The sequence below is a fragment of the Cygnus atratus genome, chromosome 1 (assembly GCF_013377495.2).
Source record: "Cygnus atratus isolate AKBS03 ecotype Queensland, Australia chromosome 1, CAtr_DNAZoo_HiC_assembly, whole genome shotgun sequence".
Lineage (NCBI taxonomy): Eukaryota > Metazoa > Chordata > Aves > Anseriformes > Anatidae > Cygnus > Cygnus atratus.
Genome location: NC_066362.1, coordinates 32117391 through 32132158, shown reverse-complemented (window position 1 = coordinate 32132158; position 14768 = coordinate 32117391). Strand labels below are relative to the sequence as shown.

Genomic DNA, 14768 nt, shown 5'->3' with positions numbered 1-14768 from the left:
CAAAAATTTGAAAAAATAATTGAAAAAATCGGCCCAACTGGCACTGGATTTTTAGCAATAGTCCCATGGCAGTACCAGGAACTACTGAAACAACTTTTGGCAATCTAAATAAATGTTGTGAATTCTAAATTGCTCTAAGAAGTCCATCTTTAAACAGAAATGGACCTTCCATATTTACTATAGAAATGTTCCATTCTAATGGGGAATACAGGAAAAGTTAAGCGTGTTAAAACGGTATCTAAGATAAGTAGTTATCATTTCTGAAACACTCACATTTTGAAGTAAATGTTGCCTTTTCTAAAATACTGGAAATACATACTACTCTAAATTTCCAACAAGACTCAATATTCTCAAGATTGTGCCAGACAAAAATACCAATATGCTTTGGAACAATCCAGATACCTCTTCTACAATCCTGGACTCCAACAGAGGAGATCTGACTTGAGCAGTGAAGGTTCTTCCTCTACCACTCACCTTCATTCAAAGCCTGATCATCTCATCCATTCTTCAGGAGAAGAAAGCATGTCCTCCGACTCCATTTCCATCGTACAAGATTCCTACAGTAACAAGTGAACTAGACTGCAAAACAGCATGAATACATAAGAGGAACTTCAAGCTCAAAGGCCATTCCTGAGGCCATTTTTCCTATGACAGAACTGTCATTGACTCCTCCTGCATGCCGGTAAGAACAGATGAAGAGGTTTGACAAGCTCTGTTCCACCTGTGCAGACATTTCCAGCCATACAATTAGCGCCATCTTGACGGCACTGAGTTGAAGGAGCTTGCAAACAAGATGGTACTTCTGACACACATGGCCATACTCTTCCCAGCAGTGCCAACATTGGTAATGGTGGCCGAATTAGTATGGCTTCCAATTAGTAACTATCAATACTAAAGAGAATTGTGTCTTCGCCTTTTTCTGGAACCTTGGTGCCCACAAAGACGTTGGCTTAAGTACCAGTCAAGTCACTACATTTTAAAGCAGCATATGGACCTCTTTTCTCCACTTTTCTAATGCTGTTTCATATGATCTGATGAAGATTTATTCACACAGCCTGATTTAAAATTTAGCAGAGGCACTTTATTGGGCCCACCTAGGAGGTGCAGCCTGACTTCCTATTTGTTGAAGGAGACCAGAAAAGGTTGAGACAAAGCACTTTATAAAGAGAAGACAAAAGGAATATTTGGGGGAATAAAGAAAAAAAGTTGTATGTACAGTGCACATTTTTTGGAGAGCATTGATCTCACAGTCTGCGTTGACTAGACCAGTTTCCAGCTTACAAACCTTAGTCACGATAGGTATAAGCATTGTTGATATTTTCATCTAGATTTCAGAAGCTGAAAATGATTCTTCCATTCCATATACATTTTTAACAGTAATTGGTCATCAGATAAATGAATTCTCCAGCTTGGAGATTTTTTAGTGCAAGGCTAGACTTTTTTACCCCAAAGATATAGGTTTAATCACGACTGTAAAAAATAGAGTTGATTTGAAGGAGTTTTGTAGTTTGAGTTATGTACAAGGTCGGCCCAGTATGTCCTTGTGGCCTTAAAATCTGCAAAGCTATTTTCTGCAAAGGATTTATGTATCTGTATGTATGTGGGCTACATCCACAGAACTTAGACAGCAATGCTGAACGCTGCAGCATCCAATATTTAACTTGTTTGTATTGCACAGCAAAACTGTTTTTGTTCTTGAGGCTGTGAAAATACCTTCTCCCTGTCATCCTTTTCTGGAATATTTAGTTATTCTGAGAAAAGAGGAGCAGTTTTGACAGGAAGAACCGAGAACTTCTGTGGCTAAATCCCTGTTGCAGCAGCAGTGTAATCAGCAAACTTTCCGGAATACCTAAGATCAAATCTAGTTTAAGAAGGAAGACTTTGAAAAAATATTTAATTAAGCTGCTCAACATAATGAATGTATAGAATGTTAGTTATTAAGCTGTTAATAAGTACTGACATTATTTATACAGCGTATAATATACAGTATAAATACTGTATAATTAACACAGATGGGGTTGCACTCCTTTGAAGGGTTGTGGCTAGCACGAGGTTGGCATAGGCTTTGTGTGAGGAAGGGCTAGAGCTATCTGGGGCTCTATTGATCCTGGAGTAGCCCTTACTCAACAGACTCACTGGGCTCCTCAAAGTCCTGCGTGGGGGTCAGGATGACTCTGCCTTACCCCAGGCATCCCACTGCCTCTAGGAGCCACTGGGACAACCTCAAAGTGCTGCTGTAGAAGATACACAATGATGTGACCCATACATGTGAGCATGGGGTGGGCTGGGGACCTTCCTGCCCTCTGGCTGATAGTGACTGCTAGTACGGTCTCCAAACAAACCATTTTCAGCAAGGTTGATAGTCCATAATCTCCACATAATGGATGCAGGGCCTTCCTGAATGCTGCTTTAAGCAGTTTTATGAAGACTTTGCTCAGACAGAATAAGCAGGGGATTCGGCATTAAAGAAAAACAAGTCGAGCCTGTTGACACCATGGTGTCAGCCTGCGTTCTGTGCCGAGATCCCCTTCCTTTAAAGCTGTGTGTGAGGAGGTCCTCGCCCTACAGGTGTGAGCAAAATCTCAAACAGGTACCTCAAAGGTGGTCAGCGGGGTGCATGTGGGCAACCACAGAAGCTGATGGGCCACCCCCTAACCTCACGGGGCTCCCTTTGCCCTTCTTAGGGTGAACTCGGGACTGCCAGCCTCCCTGATTCTCCTTCAAAAAAAAAAACAAACACAACTAGCGTTTGCTCTAAAAGCCCCATTTTTCCCTTTCGGGGACACCTTTCCGCGCCGGCCGGCCGGGCCCCGTCCCCCCTCAGCCGCCCCGCGGGGTGCGGGCGGAGGAGGCGCTGCGCGGCGGGCGGCTGCGCTCCGCCATTGGGCCCGGCCTGCCCCGGGGGCGGGCCGGGCCCCGGGGCCCCGCTTTGAAGCGCGGCTCCGGGGATGGCCCCCGCCTGAAGGCGGCTGGGCAGCCTCGCCTCCGGCGGCTGCGGCAGGGGCAAGGGAAGGCGGAGGGAGGGAGGGAAGGAGGGAAAGGCCGGGCCGCCCTCGCCCACCGAGAAGGAGGAGGAGGAGGAGGAGGAGGAGAAGAGGGAGCTGGGGGCGGCATGAGGGAGCCGAGCGGTGGCAGCGGCTGAGGCAGCGGCCCCGGGGCGCGCCGCGGGCGGAGCGAGCCATGCGGGCGGCGGGGTGGCTGGCGGCCGTGCTCTGCCCCCTCGCCTTGCTCGGCGCCGGGTCGCGGGGGCTCCGCTTCCACCCCGGGCAAGGTAAAGGAGCGGCAACAAAGGAGGAGGCGGCCGGGGGGTGCCGGGGGGCTGCGGAAGGGGCCGCGGAGCGGGAGGGAAGCTTCTGGAGAGCGCCGCGGCTCGTGCTGTCACCGGCAGGGAGCGGGCGGAGGTGGCTCCCGAGCTGCCCGGGGAGGCTGAGTGTCCGTCTGTCTGTTGCAGAGACCTTGGTGAAGAGGCTGTCCTCCTACGAAATCGTCACGCCCGTCCGGGTGAATGAGTTCGGCGAAGCTTTCCCTCACACGCATCACTTCAGCAGGAGGAGAAGGAGCTTGGAGGATCCACCCGAGCCCGCCGCTTTCCGGACGCACTACCAGCTCGCTGCCTACGGGCAGGTCTTCCAGCTCAACCTGAGCGCTGATGCTGCCTTCATCGCCGCTCAGTACTCCACGGTGCACGTCGGGGCCCTGCAGGAGCAGGAGACCCCAGATCTGCGCCACTGCTTCTACCGCGGGCACGTCAACGCGCAGGAGGCGCACATGGCCGTCTTCAGCATCTGCGGCGGCTTGGTAAGTGGCTCAGTTGCTCCCTCGTATCTCCATTCACACTCTTTTCCCTCCCTGAAAGAAGTGTAGTGGGATGCCTTTGCCGCGGAGCCGAGCTGGAAGTTCTCGGGCGTCGTTCCAAGTAGTTGGTCGCGAAATGTCTTGGCGTTGGCAGCGTGCGGTCATGATGAGCCACTTTTGGCGGGATGTACAAACGCTGCTTTCAAAGGATCTGTTGCTGGCCAGCGATAGGATGGTTGATGTAACGCTTGACACTCACGGCATTATAACGGAGGGAAAAAACCATGCATCAGAAACTCAGTAAGCTATTGTTTTAGTAAAATGCTGCTGTGAGGTGGCATCAGCTATGTGTTTGCAGCTAGATGGATGTGATGTGGTTATGAGTGAGAAACACTGGTGCTTGAGATGATGAGAGAACAACTAGCGTTGGTATTTTTCTTCCTGTGCTTTCAGACACATGGCTACAGGGTGACATGTTCCAGTAGATGCACAGCAGTGCTCTCTAATTGTGTTTCTGTTAAAGTGTATGGGAAGTTTCGCATTGACTTCACTGGGAGTGTGACTGTAAAATGCTTCTTTACTTAATTGAATTGAGCAAAGGAATCAAAACTCTTGAAATGCATTCTTTACTCGTACTTTGATAGCATTCCTTGTGTTTTTTTTCCAAAGGTATAATCAAGAAATAGTACCACACAGCTGTCTGTCAAAGCTATTGTACTGTGTTGCTGCATTTCATAGTTTTGTATCTAGAGACAAGACTCACGTGCCTGGTGATAGGATGAGGGGGAATGGGCTAAAGTTGTGTCAGGGGAGGTTTAGGCTGGATATTAGGAAAGAATTTGTTTACTGAAAGGGTTGTTAGGCATTGGAATGGGCTGCCCAGGAAAGTGGTTCAGTCACCATCCCTGGAGGTCTTTAAAAGATGTTTAGATGTAGACCTTAGTGATATGGTTTAGTGGAGGACTTGTTAGTGTTAGGTCAGAGGTTGGACTAGGTGATCTTGGCGGTCTCTTCCAACCTAGATGATTCTGTGAAGACATGATATCTGGTGCTTTACCATAATACTGTTTATTGAAATACTGAGGACAGATGAGTGACAGCTACAATGGTTGCCAGACCAGCCATTCCTTTGCAGTGCTTTAAAATAGCTGCCCACCTTAAAAATACAATGTTGTAAACTTTCCAGTGAATGGTAGTTGAGGTTGAGACAAGGTTTTTATTGTAGCCGATGAGGAATGTAAAGGTGCAAGACTTATTTCTGGGAAGTGAAAAAATCTAGTGGCATCATATTCTAGTCTCTTTCTGGTAGCATATAGAAGATAGAATGGAATTGGCTGGATGCATGTGGGCGAGAGAGATGCATATTAAAAGAAGGCAATACGTGTGGTGGAAAAGAGGATCAGAAGTAAATGGTACTTCCAAGAGACACCTCTACTGTCTAGTGCTTATTCTTGGATATGTGGATAAATGCCATCTTGTCTTCGGGTTTGAAGCCTGTAGACTTGGGCTATTCTGTGGAAATCACTGAAGAAGAAAGCATTCTAAACCATTAATTCTGAATTCACCACAGTTTTGCCTAAGTATCTTTCTTTACAAACAGATCTCGTTGGTTCATCTGCTTTGTACAAAACCCAACTTGAACCTATACCAAAGCCCTCAGTATGTTGTATACCTAGCTCAAAGGGAAGTAGAAAAGAGGAGGAATCACAAATAATTGCAAATAGGTTTTCATGTTCTTGTTCGTTCATATACCATGGGACTGGGGATAGTGTCATACTCTATAATAAACATGAGAAGCTTAAAATCTTCTCTTTTCATGACTTTTATTGTCTGTTTTAATCCTCTCCCTGCAAATAATCTCTTCTTATTGCTTGAAGGGGCTGCATGTGCTGAAAATCATTTATCTGAAAAACATGTACCTACCACACTTCAAAGCTGTCCCAACTGCCTACTACTTCATGATTCTCAATTCTTCAGTACAAGACCTTCTTTGCTATAGTGATTCGAATGTCTCACTTCTCTTGTCTTTTTCCCTCTTTCAGTTGTACTACGGTCTGTACCATGCATTCTTCCACTTGTAAATCCTTGAATGCCAGTAAACCGAGCCTTTTCCTCTTCTAGATGAACCTTGTAAACTTTCACTACAGCTTCCAGCTGGACTTCATGTCCTCCGTCATTGCCTGGCTGTCATTACGAGTTCCTTGTCTGAACCACCACCAAAGGCCTTGCTATCCCAGAGCTTGCAGGACTTTCTCTTGCTGCTTGTTTCACCTTTTTCCAGGCAGACAAAGCCTCGGGGAGCACAGCCTGTGACGACCCAGCGTTGTGGCCGCCTTTCTGTTGCTAATGAACCTGGTATGGTTTTGAGAAGATGAAGCAGAGCCTTGCATGGTGGCTGGTGCACTTGTGGTACATGACCATAGCTCCCAAAGACGGATTGTATGAGGGTGAGGAGATGTTGCTGATACCTGCACAGAGTATCCTCCTAACCTCACTTAGAGCTTTCAGCCTACTGTTCTTCATCCGTAGTCAGGCATTGGGACGGGTTGCCCAGGGAGGTGGTGGAGTCACTGTCCCTGGGGGTGTTCAAGGAAAGGTTGGACGTGGTGCTTAGGGCATGGTTTAGTGGGTGACGTTGGTAGGGAGATGGTTGGACCAGATGATCCTGAAGGTCTTTTCCAACCTTAATGATTCTATGACTACCAGGGGAGCTAATTTCTTTGGAAGAGAAGAATGGGCATAAAAGGAGGGGGACAGAGGCCAGGTGGATTTTCTTTTTCTGTGAAATCTTGTCTTCCTGGAACACATTCTGCACTCCTGGGTACAGCTGTCCTCATGTTTAAGGACTGTTGTCATGGCTAGAAAAGTTAGTGGAAAGATCTTTTTTTTTTTTTCCCCAGTGTTTTTAAAATGTATTTGTTTTGTGCATTCAGCAAATGTACCTGCAAAAATAGGTTAGTCAGTTATTTCTCTTTTATCGAACTGCACCCTGCTTTGTGAATAAACGCAAAGATTTAAGTGATTTAAGGACTACAGATGAGGTAAGATGAGATATTTATTGTGAGATACTAGAAACTAGACTGTAGTGACTCAGCAACCCTGTATTATATTTATTTGAAGTAAAATCCAGTCTCTTCTTAGGATCCATTTTCTTCCTTGCTGAACTTCGGTTTGGTGTATAGAAATTAAAATAGACGGGGTTGCTTAGAATTATTAGGTATAATTGTATCTTCCAAACTTGCATCTGTGAGGCAGTTGCAGTAGACCAATGCTGTAAAAGCTAGGGATGAAAGAAGGATGTGGACTTAGGGAGGAAAAAAACAAAACAAAAAAAAAAACCAGGAAAGCTAACAATGGAATCTTAAAAGTTGCTCTGAAGATCTGCCTGAGAGTGATCTGAAGTTAAACTAGGTACTTGCACTCACTGTATCCTGTAGGCGCCTTTCCCCAACCTCTGCACTGCCTGCATTGGCAGCTTCACTGCTGGTTCCCAAGTTCCTTCTCCTCTTGTTTGCATTCTCAGGTTGTGTTCTCCCCGTCAAACTCTGCTTTCCCTTTTCACCCTCAGTTAAGCCTTTTTCTGAGTGTGCCAAGAGCATGTACAGCCCAGAGTACCCGTGGAGCTTTGCTTAATGGCTCCTGACACCCTGTATGCAGTTTTGTTGTGTTACATTTCAGAGCGTGCCCTGGGTTCAGGGATGCAAATGGCAGAGGGAGGTTAGAAGGTCAGCGGGGAGCCTGTAGTAATTGCCAGGAGGAAGCCTGTAATTAGGGAAGTTCGGGAGGCTGTCAAAGGCAGAAGGTCATTTGGAGTGATGGCCTGCGTGCCTCGTTGAACATCTGATCACATACAGGCATATTTCTTACATCTTGAGAGTAATTTTTGAAACTTCAAACTCAATTTCACTTTATTTTCCTAAGTTCTATATCTTTTTTGCTTTTACTGCATTGGTCAACTTTAACTTCCTACAGACATGGGAAACAGGATCTGCTGAGGATGTCACTGGATTCATGTGGACTAAAGTGACCTCTCATACATGATCCAGACAGCAAAATCAGAGGTAAAAATGCTTAATTTAACTTTCAAGAACATAGGCTACAAGTTGATTGACAAATACCAATGAGTAAAGTATCAAGATGTGAGGCAGATATCATGAGTTTTAACTGCAATGAGCCTTCAGTTACCAGTAGGCTCAGGAGGAAAAAAAAAAAAAAAGGAGCTTTTTGAAGTTATTTTGCTTTTTATCCTGAATGCTGTAGAAAAAATTGTTTAGTCCCTTGAGAAGCCTGGTATTCTTCCTTGGAGGTCAGGGATGTGTTGCCAGACTCTGGAGACAGCTAAAATTTGTTTTTGTGAACTGGGAGAATGCCTAAATGCCAAAGGTATTCGATGTGATTCTACTGTAAGAAGCGAAATTAAGTAAGGAAGAAACCAACATTTCTTTGGGTGTGCAGTCTCTGGGGTATAGAGAAATGTCACATGCTAAGTGACTGGCAAAAGTTAGGAGTACATGTGAATTTTTTTCTTGCATGGATTTGCAGATCAGCTTTCTGTAGTCCAGGAAGGCAGGGCTGCTGTGTTCTAATGTAGCTTCTGCAGAGTAGTGAGGTCTGCACGACAAATTTCTTCCTCCCTTAGGAGTTCAAGGAAGCTCCTTTATTGCACATCAAACTTATATTCTTGCCATTCTCCATGTAAAAATGAACTGACGTGGATCTTCAGAATTTGCTCAGTACAAGAGGCTGTACTTATTTTTTATTATTGGGGATCACCGGATCACCTTTTTGGGAGATTTTGAAAACAATTCTGTCTGCTATGTATGACTACAATGGCCCTTTTCTTTAGGGAAAGTAGGCAGCTCTGGAATTTATTTTAATGAAATTCTAATTGGTTTAAAAAATCAATTGTGCAGGAGTTAGAAACTGTCACTAGTATAGTCAGCATACAGTTTCTTCTGGAGTTGTAATGCAGGTGACGTACTCCTTCCCTTTATCATTCTGCCCTCCACAGTTTTGTGCTGTGTGGTACTAGTAGCTTCAGCGAGTTAAACTAGTGATTTTTTTCTTTTTTTTTTTTCTCCAAAAAGAACTTTTAACACTTGTAACTGAAAGATATGCTTACCCTAGTGCAACTTAATGTTTTAACTTAGTGGCTGCCACTTCAAAAAAGTTACCTTGTAAATCTGAAAGGCAAATTAGTTTCCAGCATTCAGGTCACATTTATAAATCTTAGCCACATACTAGTTTCTATAGATTTTATCTTCTTAATGTAGCGATTCCATCATAAACAAGGAGTAAGTCATGTTAAAGTGTCAAGAGAATCACTTCTTGTTTGGACAAACCAAGTCTTATTAGTGCTGACAGACTGACCTGACGACTTCTACTTGATAGTTCTGGTTTCACTTGTCGTATAGGTATACAAGGTGAGTCCTCTAGCCCTGAATCCCTGCAACGTAACAACAACAAATTTCAGTGCTACCACTACAGTCCCTTGCGCTTATTTTACCTCTCACAAGCGCGAAATGAGCTTAGGTATAAGGAATGACCTTCAGTAAAAGATAATTTTTTTGTTTAATTTTTTTTAGCTAAACAGAATGAAAACATATTAGGAAGTAGGTTGAACCCCACCTCCTCTATAGTGTAAGGATCTACATAGCAATGGAGTACAAAATATCTTCATTTGAATCTTTCTTTATTTTTTCTTCTCTGCTTTCCTCTCTGATTATTTCTTCTTTTGCTATGGCTTTTTCATAGTCTTTTGCTATGGACCTCATTTCATTGCAATTTTTGTCTTTCTTACTTTGGCTTATTTTCCTGTTAGCTTTTCTCTAACCTGTATGCCCAGAAGCAGGACCGTTTGTTTATTATTTTTTTTATTTAATTGTTTGACTTGTGTGACGTTTGATCCTCAGCTGCCTGAAGTCTTCCCAGTCTTGCTCTGTTGGCCACAGAGTGGATGATGCAGACCTTTTTACTCTTGCTGTCTTGTCTCTTCTTAGCTTTGTTTTCCTGCATGTAGGCACTAGAGATCTTTTTTACATACATTAGAGAGCGGACCACAGTACCTGAAGATGGTCCTTTATCCCTGACTAAATTTCTGCTTGCTTGTTTGCCTGTTTTGGCAAAATAACTATTTATTGCACAATTCATTAAAAAATAGTAAGATGGCTTAAGTTGTGCCCCCCACCCCACCCCCCCAACCGTTAGACATCAAAATATTCCCAATACGTTTTTTCCCAATCTGTTAGCATCTCTGCTTCCAGAGACGCTCTGCTTCTACCCAGGAACCAGCACAGATCAGCAAATACAGGCAGAATTAATAAAACTTTAAACTGAGAAAACATATGGGGAAGGGAATTGTACAGCTGAAGGTCTGTCACAGAAAATGTTTATCAGAAACAGTAGGCTCTGAGTATGTGTGTGTCTGCTCTTTTGACCAGCCGTTCTACAAGAACTGTCCTTCATCTAGGCATGTCCCAGGCGGCTTAGCATCCTCGACATAAGATGTTCAGCAACCTCTGTTCTGCCTTTTGCCCACATCCTGTGTCTGGTAGCTTCCTTTCCTGACAGCTTCCTGAGTGCATTCTATTTGTCAGATAAATTGTTCTGGTGGCAGCGGCCTCATGGAATTGCTACTTTTTACAGGCAACAGTCAATTTTTCATTGGTTTGGGTTTGTGACACAGGTGGACTTGCTGGAAGGCTGCGTGCAGCCACAGAAGACTGGATTTGCTTATAAAAATGTTTTCATTAAACTCTTGGGAAGCATACAGAGGGTGTTGTGCATGAACATACTCGGTTGAGTTAGGGGAGGAGGAAGGACACATCATGTGGCCCTCTGTCACCAGAAGAACTAAATCACTGTTCAGTGAACTGTGTAAACCTGCTTTTTCTGCATTAAACTAATGCTTCCACCCCCTGGGGCAGTCAGCAGTTAACTGTCATGGATCCCAGGAGATTGTGTGCGCTTGGGGAATATAAACGGGCTTTCCATGTGAGATATCGGATCTGCAGTATGTTCAGTTCTACTTTCATGATCTACTTTCAGGTAGAAAACGGCAAGGTTATGGTAGCTAAGTTAAACCATGAAAAGAGACTGTATCTTCTCGGTATACGTACATTGACAGAAGTTCTCCAGGTGACTACTGTGTGATCGACTAAAAGAAGGTGAAAATCTAGCTATAGCTGTGTGTGCTTGAGTGATAACTGCCTGGTGATGTATGTGAGGTTGAGGTTGAAAGGCCCCTTTGGAGCTATTCACCTCCCCAGGAGAATGAAAGGTGGTTCTGCGTGTTCTTAAAACGTCTAAGCTAGCAGCTTCTTAGAAGAAGAAGCTGGGAACTTCTTCTCCCTGTTCTTCTAACAGGGATAAATCTCAAATGCAAATTTGCTTCTCATTCACTGAGACAGGCAAGGTTATATAGTAGTTTCCTTCCAGACTCCAGTGTGGAGGATCCCTTAGGTCTGTGTTCTAGGGAAATACTTAGCTTGATGGTAGCTTATTCATGTGTGTTTAACTAAATTTGTGTATACGTACAGTTCACTTTCCAGTTTCACTGGATATTACAGAATAGCTACTTTTCTATAATGAAATCTCTAATGTTTCTGCTGCAAAAGCTGTTACATTGTTAAAAAATTGATTTGTCTGACTAGTTCACTGTAAATTTTATATAAAGGTAACAATAAATAAACTGGCCCTCTCATTTCCTTCCACTCCAATGAATCTTGTTAATTGCTGGGATCCCTGCAGGCTTTTCTGCCTGCTTTTTCCAGCTGTCCTTGAGATTGTTACTATAACAAAAAAATATATAAAAGTTCTCCACTATTTAGCTAGTCTGTTACTCCAGATTGTATTTAGAAGCTTCAGAAATGCCATTTTACTTGGCTTCAGCCAGGCTTTTTGTTGTCTGGAATAGTCTTACCAAGAGATGCTCGGGGTACGTGCCACTGGGTTTTCCACTTCCCACATGTATAGGCTCTCCCCTAGGCTGTTATGCAGAATGGAAATTGTCTTTTTTGTGTGTTCCTGAGTGGAAGTAACCCGTTGGGGGGCTGCTAGGGTACTGGATCCAGGACTACAGTTTTCAGTATGGTTAGATCGGGCATGATCTAAACACATTAGTAGGTAGGAGCCCTTCAGGATTTTACGTGGAACTTAATTATGTAATTCCAAATTGGAACTTGTATTCAGCCAGTGACTAGGGACCTGTCTTCTCAGACGAGGATACTTCTGAGCAAGGATGGGTTGCCTTACTAATTCTGTTACAGGTGTGATTTAGTACGCCAAGGGTATGATTTCTATCTGCTAATGAAATCCTAGTGTCACAGAATTTGTGAGGAAATGTGAAGTCAGATCATACGGTTCAACTGATGATCAAATATTTTTCCCTATTCTTTTTGTAGCACTTTATTCTATCAATCTTTAAGAGCTTGAAATGTAATACTGCTTCTAATCACTCGTAAAAAGGTGTTCCACCAGGTAACATTTTTTCATTGCTAGGTAGATTTTTTTTAATGTTGTTTTGCTGGTATATTATTTTTATTCCTATTTCCTTTATTATATTATCTGTAGTTTTAATAAGTGAGCTGGCAATCACTACATCTTACTGTGTTTCTCGTTAATTTTCTGGTAGAAATCTCTCTTCCAGATGTTGGCACTGTACCATGATCAGATAACCTCTAACACTTTTTTTCTTCGGTGAACTAATTAGGCTATTCTTCTCAAGTCTTTCATTAGAAAACATTGTAACAGTGGAACGGGCAGAGAAGGGCGAAGGGCTTCTCACATTATTTGGAAGAGTTTTGAATTAACACAACACTGAACGAGAGAGAGAGAATAATACGAAAGAAAGGTATTTTCTAACTTTGACTGAGAAAGTACCTGTGCTGTAAGCTACTTGCAGGTTTTTGAGCTGGAGTTGAGAAGCCATGCTATGAGGGCATGAAAAATACTTAAGCATAGGAGCAGAGCTTACCTGGGAGGGAGTCTGCCAGTTTGGAGTCATGTTTTCCAGAACTTCAGTCATTCGTTTAGCATTTTTCTGAAATCTTTCCAATTTTGCTGTTGGACAGATTAAGATTAATTCCATGTTTCTGAAACCTGCTGTATATCCCTTATGTCTTCCATGTGTTCTTCCAAGTTGCCATTATACACAAGGATGTAATTTGTATATATGGGTATGGTCCGTACTTTACCCATAAATCCTGCAATACTTATTTCTACTACTCCTGGAATAGAGCAAACGCATTGATTAAGACTATACACTTTTAAGCCACTTTAAACCCCTGAGACATACCATACAGAGTGAGTAGCTGCGTTGATCCATTGAACCTTGATTCAATAGAATGTGTCTAGTTCATCCAGAAGATTTTAAATCCAAGAAATAAATTATTTTTCTCATGTGGGCTTTCTCATAAATTTCCTCAAATCTGTGCATACGCACACAGTTCTGCGTAGTGCTCACTCTTTCCTACTTTCTTTGGACCACTTATTTATGATGTGCAAGAGACTGTTTTCAATTTTGTATTCCACTTCCACTGAAGAGATCTTTTAAATGTACTTTTCCCTCTTTATCTGAGAACAGAAATAGAATGTTTAGGGCAGATTTCTTGTTACATGATTTCAGAGGCATCTGTGGCTGATAAGTAAATCCAGTTCATTTCTGATTCCATTTCCTGCAAATGCGTGGGCTCCTGTTTCAGCAACCTGCCTCTGTACATCTCAGTGACTTTGTTTGGTTTATTTGTTTTTACCAAAGTAATTTTCATTTGGATCTTACAGCCCTCTTCCTTGCGAGCCTAACTCACAGTAATGGCTCCATTTGTATCTGCAGGATCTGTCACCAGATCACCAGAAGAAGCATCGCTTTTGTGAATGAAGGACTGCACACCAGGCAGAACAACATAGTTTGTAGACCTGTGTGCTAGGCAAATGAGGAGGAAACCATGTGTAGCTAATCAAAATCCAGCTTTAGTCTAAGAATTGATATTGGTGGTTTCAAGCTTAGCTTCTCTTAACTTTTTCTTTTGACTGAGTTGCTTTCTGAGATGCTGGTTTCCACTCATTAATCCGACTGCAACCACATATGGGTATCGCTGTCTCCCAGAGCTTGGATTTTTGTTAGTTTGGTATTCCACTCCAAATTTATTTCACCGGTGACTGTCGAATAGATTGTAATGTCTGCTTGGGTTTTAAATTACAGATATAATACACGCTTATGTTAGAGCACTTTTTCTCATCCTTTCTGTTTTCACCTGCAATATAAAGAGTTCTCTTGAACTTGCACAGGGGATGTGCAACAAAATAAAGTTATCGTGGGCTGCTGCTGGGAGGTGTTCCTAAACAGTGGCAGTAGTTATTGCTTGTGTATCCATATACTGTTGATGAGGAGAGGATTAAGGAGAGAATAAAAGTTTTTTGCATTATGGGTTTTGATCAGCCATTTTGTACACGACTAAACAGTGGTCCTGGGATACTGGGCCAGAGCGTGAACAAGGAAGAAGAAACCCAGCACTGTTTTTCTGAAGTGGCTAGCCCAAACATCTGGAAAGTTGGAATCTCCTGTTTTAAGGACATTATTGTGCTTTTTGTATTAATCTGGTTTCAAACAAAAAGGAAAAACACTAAGAACAATTTTGAGGGCATGAAATGCAATGGAGGATTCCTCCCTTCCAGCTGTCTCTCCGAATTTTTTGGATTGTAAGCGTATGATGTATTTTTTTTCTTTGCTATTTTTAACAAAGGAGAATTTGTTTCTTTTGCTTTCTAGGCATTTTCTCTATTTAATGTAAACTAGAGGTAAACACAGTTACTGCTACTTCTGAATATCTTTTAAGAGGGAAAATTACCTGCCTTTTTTCCCTAGACGACTTCAACGCGTCTATTCTTAGGACAGGATTCTGGATTTCAATTAAGAAGATACTTGTATAGTTCTGACTGAGATATTTAAACTATAAGGTACTGAAAGTTAGGCC

The 14768-nt window shown here is 42.9% G+C and overlaps 1 protein-coding gene across 1 annotated transcript in view; it reads left to right on the top strand.

Annotated features, from left to right (window-relative positions):
* Positions 1-3180: 3180 nt before the first annotated feature.
* Positions 3181-14768, top strand: part of ADAMTS20 (ADAM metallopeptidase with thrombospondin type 1 motif 20) — a 94672-nt gene continuing 83084 nt past the window's right edge. Inside the window, exons 1-2 of the mRNA XM_035544066.1 lie at positions 3181-3271; positions 3452-3798. Coding sequence (XP_035399959.1) covers positions 3181-3271; positions 3452-3798 — 438 coding nt within the window. The remainder of the gene's footprint in view (positions 3272-3451; positions 3799-14768) is intronic.